Below are 11067 nucleotides of genomic sequence, written 5' to 3'. Positions count from 1 at the left end.
TGCCATGTTATTCTTCTTTCATGGCATCAACATATTCCTTGAATTATAGTTTCTTGAAAATTGTCAGGGTCTTTGACATGTGCCATACAAGACCTAATTTTTTTTGGTAATCTTCTAGCCTTCACATCCTTAGTAATGCCCTCTATTTCATTCACTGAGTTCTGTTCCCATCTTGGCAATCACTTGGTGTTCATGACATGATTTCTCTAAAAGAGATTTCTTAGAATGCGGATGCTCCCCCATTCCATTTAAGTGCTCCTACTCTTGCCAGGTAGCATGTCATTCATTCTTTTGATGTCTACAAACCTGTATCTTTGACATTGTCACCCAGTCACATTTCTGCTCTTCCATTTCTTTCCCCATAACCATGATGACAAATAGCTTTCCTTACTTTGTCCCTAACCACCACATCAGGGGAAGCAAACATTTTGTGAGTTATAGAATTATATAGCTTATAGGATTAATGTCCATTTGCATACCCAACCACTATACACTTCTTGCTCTTTTCTTATAGTTTTGTACATGAGCATAGATAGTTTTGAAAACCTTGAGATGTTGTAAATTTGGTTTATTTCCAATTTGTGCCTCCTCTAGTGTCATATCACATGAATAGGGGACCATTTTTAACAAATAAAGATGTTTCTACCCAATACTTGTGATACATGTCCTGGGATTGCATCACGCTCCTTGTACACTCAATCATGGTGTGATTCTTTCCTTTTGCTCTTCCATTTTATTGTGGTGTTTTAGGTAAAAAATATCTATGTATTTTCCATTTCTTGCAAAAACTAGTAAATGCTTTGAAGATATATTCTCCCCCATTTCAAGAAGCTCAGAGCTTTATTTCATGGGGCAAACAAATTTTTTTGGGGTGTAATCATCAGTGAGTTATGGTATATTGGTAATGTACCCTGCAATGGCAAATGCCATTGTGCCCTACTTCCAATGGTCTCTTAGATCTAGTGGCCTAACCCTTGGGAAAATATTCTCTTTGTTGTGTAGGAAGAATGGAGATTAGTTGGGTTTGAAATTATGATGCTCATTCAGAGTGATAGGAATTTTTTTAAAGAAAGCATAATCATAAAAATCGGGCAAGAGAATGGATGATTTCCAAGATGGAATCCCTTGCTTCCTCATGGTTGTTTAATACAAAAAAAAGAATGAGAGCTCCATGAAGCATGAAGTGAGAAGTTTGAACCAATTCCATTGAGATGAAAACAAGAGGCCTTGGGGATTTGAATCACAAATCAACACAACCTTTGATTGGCACATAAAAACATTGGTTAGCTCCAAACATGGTTCCATCAATAAAACCATGTTTTAAAATATTAAATGTGGATGAATCATCTTGCAAGATAGGGAGTATGCAACTCATGTTCATATCCAACTTTTGTGTCGCTTGCAAAATGCTTTTGAGTTCACTAGGTTTGATCCAACATATCTCTACATAGTTTCTTTCAGTCACCCACATTAAAAGTGAAATTTTAAGAAAACCCTAGGGAGGAGCTTCTAGAAAGGATGATGCTTCAATGCAATCAAATAAACAAAAATGAGAAAAGATGATGTAATAGGAGGAAGGAGGAAACATTGAATAAGGGTTCAATTTGAAGGCAAAGAAAAGGAAGGAAAGAGTATGAGTGTAGAGGAGGAGGCAAGGGTAAATGATAGGGGTGGAGTCATTATGGTCTATGTGGCACACAAAAGAGTTAACTATGAATTGGACTTAAGCCCATCTATGCTTAATGAAGAGAAGGATCAAGTTGGTGGATGTATATGATGTTTAGGATGTCAAGACATCCTTGAAAAGGTGTGATGGAGCAAATGTGGTCTTAATTTTCTATCTGTTGCTCACATCTTCGACAAAAAACCAAGGCCATGGCAAACTCAACACGAGAGGGAAAAATTTAACAAGAGAATAGTAGATTTAAACATGGCAACTTGGAAAATTACAATAGGAGAACAATGATTCAAATATGGTTCCATTGATGGAACCAAGTCGAAGCTATTCATTGAAGACCATTCAATCCCCCACAGTAAAATGCCACTTTTGATGTTGTCGCTTTCAATGCAACGTATCTCCATGAGACTTCTAGAAAGGAAAATGCTTCAAGAATCTCAAACAAACAAGAAAAAGGATGACGGGGTAGGAGGAAATGATGAAGTACTATCTTCAACATAAACAAAGAAAATGAATTCACATGAACAAATGTAACTAACTTATACTGATGCAAGGAAGGAAAGAGGAGCCAAGGTAGAGGAGGAGGCAAAGCCAAATGACAAAGGTGGACTCATTAAATTCTGTGCACACAAGATATTTTTCCATGAATAGATTGAGTGCATGTATGCTTGACGTAGCGATGCTTGAATTTGGGCATCCGAAAAAAGGTAGGCCAAAGCAAACTTGTTCTTCACTTTTGTCTCAAGGCTGTGGCAAATTCAATCTGATAAAAACAAAATAAAATGACAACATTGGAGTGAAACATGGTTTTGCTAGCAGAACCATGTTTTGAAGCTATTCATGTGGAATATTCAAAGGGATTAATAGCAAACAGTGAGCAAAAAATGATAGAAGTGCAATGATTTTGAGGATCAATGATTTCAAACTTGTAGCTTGCTTTTGCAGCTCCATGCCTCTATCTAGAAGTGTCACTTCCCTTCATAAGAGGTGAATGGTCTTCCAAACTTTAGATCAAGTGTTAGGATAGATAGAATCTAAAAAGAAAGGCCTCTTCCTAGCATTCAAGGGCTTTAGGGTGTGTGAAATTGAAAACAAGCAAGGTGCCTTTAGTGAGGGGAACCTATGAGGAGGAATGCTTGAGAAATCTAATTTGCAAAATTAAAACATTTGTGTGTTAATATGATGACTGAATACGTTCATATAATCTTGCATGTAAGTATAATACATTTTATATTAATAATACATGATGAAGCATATGTATTGATTATGTTGAAACAAGCAGAGTTCTATCTATGCATTGGAAAAGTTGAGGGTGTTTAGTTGCATCTTTTACACTTTAGTGCATGACCTTTGTATACATGGCACAAGACATTTGTATACATGGCCATGCAAGACATTTGTATAGATGGTGTAAGTAGAATCAAGCATTAAAGGCCATTCTTAGTGATAAAAATAGAACATACAAGATGTGGGGTCACTATGTATAAGCCCTATATATCGATAATGTGCATTCAAGGCCTATTTGTAAAACTCCTTATTTGTAAGTTTATCATGAACAGCACACCCTTTTTCTATTCAATATATGCATACCCCCTTTATGTGATAGCCTTCTGCATGTGAAAAATGTGTAAAAGGGGATTTAAGAAATACCTTTTGCTAAACCCACGTGATAAACTAGTGAGCACCTGCCCCTCGCGCCCCCCCCCCACGCCCTCCCCAAGATGTGACGTAAGTTGTGACATTCCTTCTACTCATGCATATCAATGGTTCCTCATCTTTGCTTTTTGCAATTTTTGTGGGCATATAATTAGCCCCCCATATGCACATCCTCTTCCTATTGGATTCATGCAAGGTCAAAAGTAGCAACACAATATTAGGAGGGGGAAAGGGATGAAAGTTGTGAAGAAAAGTCATGAATCGTGGAATCAATTATAACTTTCATTTTATCTACTTGCAATGCATATATAGTATTTGACTTGCACTTCTATAGTAGTTTAATTATTTGATTAAAATAAAATTTCTTGAGAAGCAACTATATAGCAGCAGGAGGGGCAAGAAATGAAAGTTGTGAAGAGTGCAATCATTCAATGTCCTGCTCACATTGTGGGGAAAGTTTTTCCTTTTACATTATATGTACTTGCAAATAATATCTTCTGAAGATGCTCTTGTACATAGTTAGGAGGAGGGAAAAGGTAAAAGTTATAAACACAGAGTCTCATGATGAGTGCAATCACTGATGATCATGTCAGCTCTTCCTCAAGTTATGGGGAATTTTTTCTTCTATATACGTATGTGAAATGAATATAAAACCTTAACATGTACTTGTATAGTAGTTCATTTATTAAATTAGAGTGAATGTTCTCAAGAGTACAAGCAATAGAAGTTTTAAATAAAAAAAAATGTTCATTAATTGCAAGCATTAGACCCCTTAAAGGAAGTAAAAATGTCTAACATTAAAAAAATATGTATGATGTAAGATTGGAATGTTTAATTTCATAAACATAAAACTATACATTTTATCAAATTGTAGGCCCCTTCTTAGAATATAAGTTGAAAGAAGACATATTTTTAATTTCCAAATGCTAAAATTTGGGTTGGGGGGGGAATATTTCTTATCAATGGTACTTCCTTTTTTGTTGATGTTGTAAAGTTTGCTTGACTTTGCAAGTTTGGTTCCCTACCCATTGATCTTTTGCTTGAAAGTAAATTGATTTTTGCAATAGGTTTGAAAACGAACTTGCACACATAGGATCATCTTAAACCCTACAACTCTTCTCCCAGACATAGGAGGGTCTTGAACCCTACACCTCTCCCACACACAAAAGCTCCAAGTATTGATCATTAAGAGAGATGGTTCCTTTCCCTATCATTTAAGGGACACAAATAGAGTGCAATAGGTACCTTGTGAACACTAGGCCATATATCATTAGCGGGGAGGGGGTTCCCCTCCCTAATTCACCACCTTTTATAAGTCAACTCTGCCTCCCTTTTCATTCTCTCTCCTATCATCCTTACAAGAAATATTATAAAGTTAATGCTTTGAATTGCGTTGGTCGCATATCTTTATTTAGTTTTTTAGAATGTTGTCATTGTCATCAAGAGAATCATAAATTTTAAAAGGAGATAAAGAAAGGTACTTGTGTGTGGTAGGCCTCTCACACATATCCACAGTGTGCACATGCGTCCAAGTGTCCTAACTTTGGTGTGATGAAGGTGCGAGTGCTCACATAAATTACTTAGGATTTGTGTGTGGCATTGGGTTTTATAGGAGGAAAGTGTAGGGAAGATCTCATGTTATAGTTCCTACACTTGGAGCAATTGTAAGAGGCAAGGCCCTTCTTTTCCCATAAAATAAACTTATTTTTCTTTTAAAAAGGAGCAAAAACTATTTTGGCCCATTAAAATCATATTTATGCTTAGTTGGCAATCTCACATTTTATATAATATAAGCATTTGGATCATAGAAAATGCAACGAGAATAGAACATAGATTCTCAACGTTCAAGGGGACATAAAAGGCTATGATATCTTAAAATGAGAGGACCTTTGGGCAAGGTTTACAAGTAGCCTTACGCAGCTTAACAAAAACGAAGAGAACACTATAGGATGTAGTATGTAGTGGAGATGTAGTGTGGATTTTAAGGTACATGATATGGCTCAAGCCAACCCCTTCTTTTAAGTGAGAGCAGTATACAAGGGGCATGAAGGCTGCGCTACTCCTACTCAAAAATCCGATATGCAACGCCAACAAAGGTTGAAGTTCGCATTCGAGACGTAGGACTGTAAAATTTCACGCAATTGGGCATGGAGAGAAGTGACAAGATGGTGCCAAAAAAGTTCCGCATTGGAAGTATGAAACTCAGAATAGGGGCTGGCTGGACATTGCTGTAGGAAACTGCGAAATGCCATAGGAAGATTAGAGAGTTGAAGGGCTGTGAGAGAGAGAGAGAGAGAGACGCTAATGGAGGATGATGGAACCCATTGTGGACGACTGGAAGCACAAGAGCTGAGATGATGCAGCTGAGTATGGTCAGGTAAATAGCAGAGATGGGAACACAAGAGCTGAGATGATGCAGGTGCTGAGTATGATCAGGTACAGAGCAGAGATGGAAACACAAGAGCTGAGATGGTGCAGCTGAGTATGGAAACACAAGAGCTGAGATGATGGAGCTGAGTATGATCAGGTACACATGAGCAGAGATGGAAAGGTAGAAGAAATGGGAGAGAGAGAGAGAGAGAGAGAGAGAGACCCCAAAGAAGAGATGGCTATGGCGGAGAGTGAGTGAGAGAGAGAGAGATGGCTATGGAGGGAGTGAGAGACGGAGAGAGAGAGAGAGGTGGCTATGGTGAAACGTCGAGCGAGAAGGATACAGACACAACCTTTACAGTCATCTTGCACAGGTGCAGGTGCATCGGTAATCTTCTTCCTCCTGCTCGTCTTCGCTTCTCATGAACTGATCACTTCTTCCCCACGAATCCATCCCGCCATAGCTATATGCTTCAGAATCGCTACAACCATCTTCCTTGCATCTTGGTGCTGTTGCTCGAATCACCCCTACTGCATGGCATCCTTTGGCAACCCCTTCCGAAGTGAATTGCTTCTCCACGGCCAGATCGAACATTGCCAGTGACTTATCATTCAGATGAGACATCGGTACTTCCCCAGCATCCAAATGCACAGTGAGCGCAGCAGGAAGCAAGCACGCAATTCTTGCCCTCACCCCATCGCCGTAAGGACCACCGTCCCATGCCGGATCGAGAGATACAACGACACGAAGACCTGGGTTCCTTGAGGTGATCCGACGTTCATCCATCGCAGCAATCTTATCGATTCGCCATCCACCTGCAGGGCTCCCCAGAAGTTTCGTCTGCGAACTTGCAGTTGTTAGCACCACACCGCCATGGATGTGAGCTGCGATCTCACACACACAGTCGAGATTAACGAAGGACGGTGCTATCTCACACACACAGTCGAGATTAACGAAGGACGGTCCAATCTCCTCAGTGTTTTTGCAATTAGATTTCACCGATGAAGGAGACTGCAGAGCGCTCTTCAGAATGGAGGCCACATGCACTATAGCCCGATCCTTGTCCTGCCGCCGGCGAGTGGAAGGAAACAAAGGTTGCGGAATCACCACTGAACTGCAAGCAGATCTCCGGAAAGTGTGGAAAGTCATTATGCTATCACCAAGCATCTCCTGCCGATCAGAGAAATCGCAAACATAGCCCGATGGCAATACCGTTGATCCCCAGGAGGTTGCGACCTTCTCATCCGGCTTAAAACCGGAGACATGAACAGACATGACGAAAGTAGCGGGCCGGAAGCACGATACGACACGGTTCACCAGAGCTTGAAGGTCGAGAGCCTCAGGATTGTAACCCATCGCTTCGAAGCTTGCATAGCTGTGGCTGTCTTCAGGAGTAACATGTATGGTTGAGAGAGCACCGTTCTCCATTCCATTCATGGAGTACCCGCAAGGAGCGAATGCGAAGTCGCAGATTTGCGCATTGGGAAGCAGGGCAGCAATACCAGACGCTGTAGTCATTTCTTTGCCGGATTTAGAGCCTGATTCGTTGAAGAATTGGAATGCGACATTCCTGTCCAGCTGCGTCATGCACATTTCTAAAGTATAGGTGGCTACAGTTGTCGCGCCCAAACTTTCTGCAGCAGCTGAATAGATGTGCCAATTCTGATTGCGTGATGCATCTCCCAGCACGTAAGCTTTGCACCCAGAACCAAGGTCCCCGAAGAATTGATCCAAGTATAGGACCTCTTCCTTGAACGAGGTGTAGGGATATGGTTGCTCCAGGGGAAAGATGAACGTCCCTCGAGTGTACTTGCAACGACATACCTCCAAAGAAAGATTGGAAGCGTATTGCAGCAGCAAGGGGATGGATTTGAGCAGCTGAGTTCTGCCACAAGTCTTGAGGATGATTCGGAATGGGTAGACGAAGAGGCTGGATTCAGAGAGAATGTAGGAATCGAAGATATGGTTATGGAGCTCTGAAACGATGGTGCACTCTGCAGGCCTAAGAAGATCGTCAAGTTGAGAACGATTGAAGGTCCGGAGGCCTCCGAATTCTGTACATTCGGAGGGGAAGAACTCCACCTCCAGCCGCTTCTCAAATCCTTCGAATCCCGAGCCAGAGTACGTGGAGGGTGTGAGCACTGCTTCATCCATATCTATTGCACACATTTTGCTCGGAAGATCACACAGCAAATCAAGTCAGTTGATCGCAATGGCTGGAGCTGGGAGCTTGAAGTTGCAGAAGGCTACACCATGGTCGGAAGCTGGGAGCTTGGAGGGCTGCTTATCCTCTTCGCCTTTGGAAAGAGAACGTTAGGATGGCTGTCGCATGGACTGTGAGAAAACCAACAGGGTACCATCAGCGTGCTGTAGTAAACGATCAAGGCAACATCGATCCAAATGTGCGAGAGAAATGACCTCAAGAAGCACGTCTAAATCAAGCTCAACAAGAGAATCTATGATGAAAAATTCAAGCGGAGAATAATGTGTGCGCAAATGGATAGAAGAAGAAGAATAAAGTTCTACGCCAAAGGTAGGAGAGGAGCTAGGCGAACTGGGGGCAGGGGAGACAAGCCCAAAATCCAGTCTAAATGCAAAACCCAACAATCTATCACTCTTAAGCAGCTACATAAAATAGATAGATGATGAATCAAGTTCTACGGCAAAGGCAGGAGAGGAGCTAGGCCAGCTATGAAACTGATGTGAGATGCAAACAGACAAAAGCCCGAACCCCAATCTATGAGCAAAGCCCAACATTCTATGAGTCTAGCTGAAAAGCCAGTAAATGAGCAAAATCCAACCGAAGAGCTTTAGAACCTGGCTTGCAAAGATGAATCAAAGAGCAAAGAGGATGAAAACCCACAATCTGAGTCTTAAGCAGCAAGCTGACAGACGAGTAAGTGACTCGGCATAAAGGTGAACAAAGAGCAAAATGGATCAAAATCCAACAATCCAGCAAGATTAAAAGCCAGGAAAATGAGAGAAATCCAAACGAGGAGCTTGAGAAGCTGGATCAAATTGAAGAATAATAATTGATAGAGAGACAGCGCAGCATGTTGTTGTTATCTGTTGTGTTTCAATTGAAAGGAGGGTGATGGGAGTTAATATCACAGAGACAGTGACATACACACTCACAGTACTTTACAAACACTTACGTTGCAATAGGCTGCACAGTGAAACCTCTCGATGCCTCCGTGCGGCCTCACATCCTCAATTTTGTATCCCAGAGGTGTCTCGTACTGAATTTCAAGCTTCCCAGCTCTTCTTCTGTTGCTGCTGCTGTTGCTGTTGTTTCTGCTGCTGCTAGGCATTGTTTCTACGGCATCCAGCTGGCTTCCTGGAAACGGATCCCAACGAGGTTCAGCAATACAATCCCATAGACTTCTTTATGGTTTTATGCTTCACCTTTCAACGGCGTTTAATTCATCATCCATCAGTCCACAACTGCGCTTTCAGATCGATCAAGATATGCACTCCAGCTTTGCAGCTGCCGCTTCTCTGCACTCTCAACACGACAGCATCGATAGTATTCGATACGACAACGACGATCTGACGCCCTGTCCCGCCCCCCTGTTTCTAGGTGCCCTTGCCCATGCCGCTTCTCCGTCAACCCCTCGGGCCTCCCCCCCCCCCTCCTCCTCCTCCTCCCCGGAATATTCTTCCTTCTCTCCCACCCACCATCGCTTTCCCCTTTGTCTGCAGAGAACTGCTATGGACTCGAGAGGTAGCTCTCTAATAACACTCTATCCCTCCCATTGCTGTCCATAGCACTCTCGCTTCCTGCCCATAGCTATCATGTCCTCTCCTCGCGTTAACCACTCTCGCTCTCTTTCTCTACGTCTTTGCATTTTGTCTCGTCATCCCCAGCTACTCCCAATTTCTCGCCCTTCGTTATTGCAGCCATCCCCAGACCTCCAGACTGCTGGAGTTCTCTCTTACGTCGCCGTCACCATCTGTCTCCCTCCATAGCTAGCCTCTGCCCTCCAATTGATTAATTGATTCTCTGCCTCTCTCTCTCTCTCTTTCTCTCTCTCTCTCTCTCTTTAGGCCCCCCCCCCAAACTACCCCCTAAGGTACAGACTATTGCCATAGCCTCGCTCGCCCTTCGGCTCCGGCTCCTACTCGTATCCAACACACACCCCATCATAGAGGCCTAACACCAGCACACTATACATCGTGAAGAACACGTAAATGCCAATGCGCAATGCCTAAAATCCACATTTAGTGCAAGAATTCGAAAGGAAACAGAGAGGAGGCGGAGGGGGGAGGATATGATGCACGTACAAAGCTGACAGCATGGGAAAGGTGTCGAGTAAGGAGATGGGCAAAGGGGATGAGGAACACTCTCATGCAACAAGAACGAATTCGGTTGTGAGCAGAGCAGGAGAGGAAGACGAAGACGAGGAAGAAGAAGAAGAAGTGCAGCAAAGCCGAAGTATTTGTGAGTAACTGGTGCGCGTATGTCTGCGTATATATACAAAACAGAAATAGATTAAAAAAAATAAAGAGAAACAAAACCATTTCTTCGAAATCCGGTATCCTGGTATTTTCACCCTCTGCCACGTGTCCGTTATCGGTCTACCCTTGACAGGGGTGGCTGCCTGGTCTAGCCGCCACGCAAGCCTGCCCCGCCGTTTGACCTTCTGGTGACTGGCAGCCACGTAATACCACAGCCCTGTACACACGAGCACCATCATGTGCGCGTTCGCATGATGGTCATCACAGCAGCTGACTCGGGTTCACTCAGCACTGTCGCCAGATTTGTCTGGGTGGCTCCAAATTCGCATGATCAGGCCTGAGAAGCCCAAATCGCCATGCATATAATTAGCGGCGTGGGAGCAACGCATCATGGCCAGCACGCATGCCCGCCTACTCAAAACGCCCTTCAAAATAAGCCAAAAAATCATGGCATGCGGGGTATTTAGAGACCCATATATGGTCGGCACGTTGTGGAGGCCAAGGAAGTAAACCGCGGTTAGGCACGTTGGTCAGGGGTGACGAGGTTTGACTGCTGGGTTTCGGGGGATCCAGGTCCGCAGGGTTTGGGTCAGCTCCCCAGGACGACAGCTGGCTGAACGGAATTTGCTGGGCTGGCGGCCCGACCGGAAGAGCCAATACGGCTCCCGTGATTGCCCGGTGCGGGAATCTCCGCGCTGGCCTACGGTACCCCCCCCCCCCCCCTCTTATTCGTAGGACCCACCGCCTCATTATCAGCTTCCCTTTGACACCTAGCTGAGAACCCTGCTCACTTAGCATCCACCTGGCCTTAGCCTCTCATCTCTCGCACTATTACACATCTCCCTTAGGACTCTTACCCTCTTGGCCCACCGTGGGACGTGCATGGACGGCCACGATTGCCCCC

The 11067-nt window shown here is 43.4% G+C and overlaps 1 protein-coding gene across 1 annotated transcript; it reads right to left on the bottom strand.

Annotated features, from left to right (window-relative positions):
• Positions 1-5233: 5233 nt before the first annotated feature.
• Positions 5234-10118, bottom strand: LOC147881340 (S-adenosylmethionine decarboxylase proenzyme-like). Its single transcript, XM_087370029.1, has 3 exons — positions 9990-10118; positions 8861-9042; positions 5234-8039 (listed from the first exon to the last, which is right to left on the bottom strand). Exon 3 carries the CDS (start codon positions 7872-7874, stop codon positions 6066-6068), a length of 1809 nt encoding a protein of 602 aa, XP_087226155.1. The 5' UTR covers positions 7875-8039; positions 8861-9042; positions 9990-10118; the 3' UTR covers positions 5234-6065.
• Positions 10119-11067: the final 949 nt, after the last annotated feature.

The sequence above is a fragment of the Dipteris shenzhenensis genome, chromosome 31, assembly GCF_047967505.1.
Source record: "Dipteris shenzhenensis isolate YYH24624 ecotype China chromosome 31, Dip_SZ_1.0, whole genome shotgun sequence".
NCBI lineage: Eukaryota > Viridiplantae > Streptophyta > Polypodiopsida > Gleicheniales > Dipteridaceae > Dipteris > Dipteris shenzhenensis.
The sequence above is the reverse complement of the archived record's forward strand: the minus strand, read 5'-3'. Positions and strand labels throughout refer to the sequence as shown.

Bases quoted from the DNA above. Each gene is read 5' to 3' on its own strand.
- LOC147881340 (XM_087370029.1), bottom strand. From the start codon at position 7,874: ATGTGTGCAATAGATATGGATGAAGCAGTGCTCACACCCTCCACGTAC.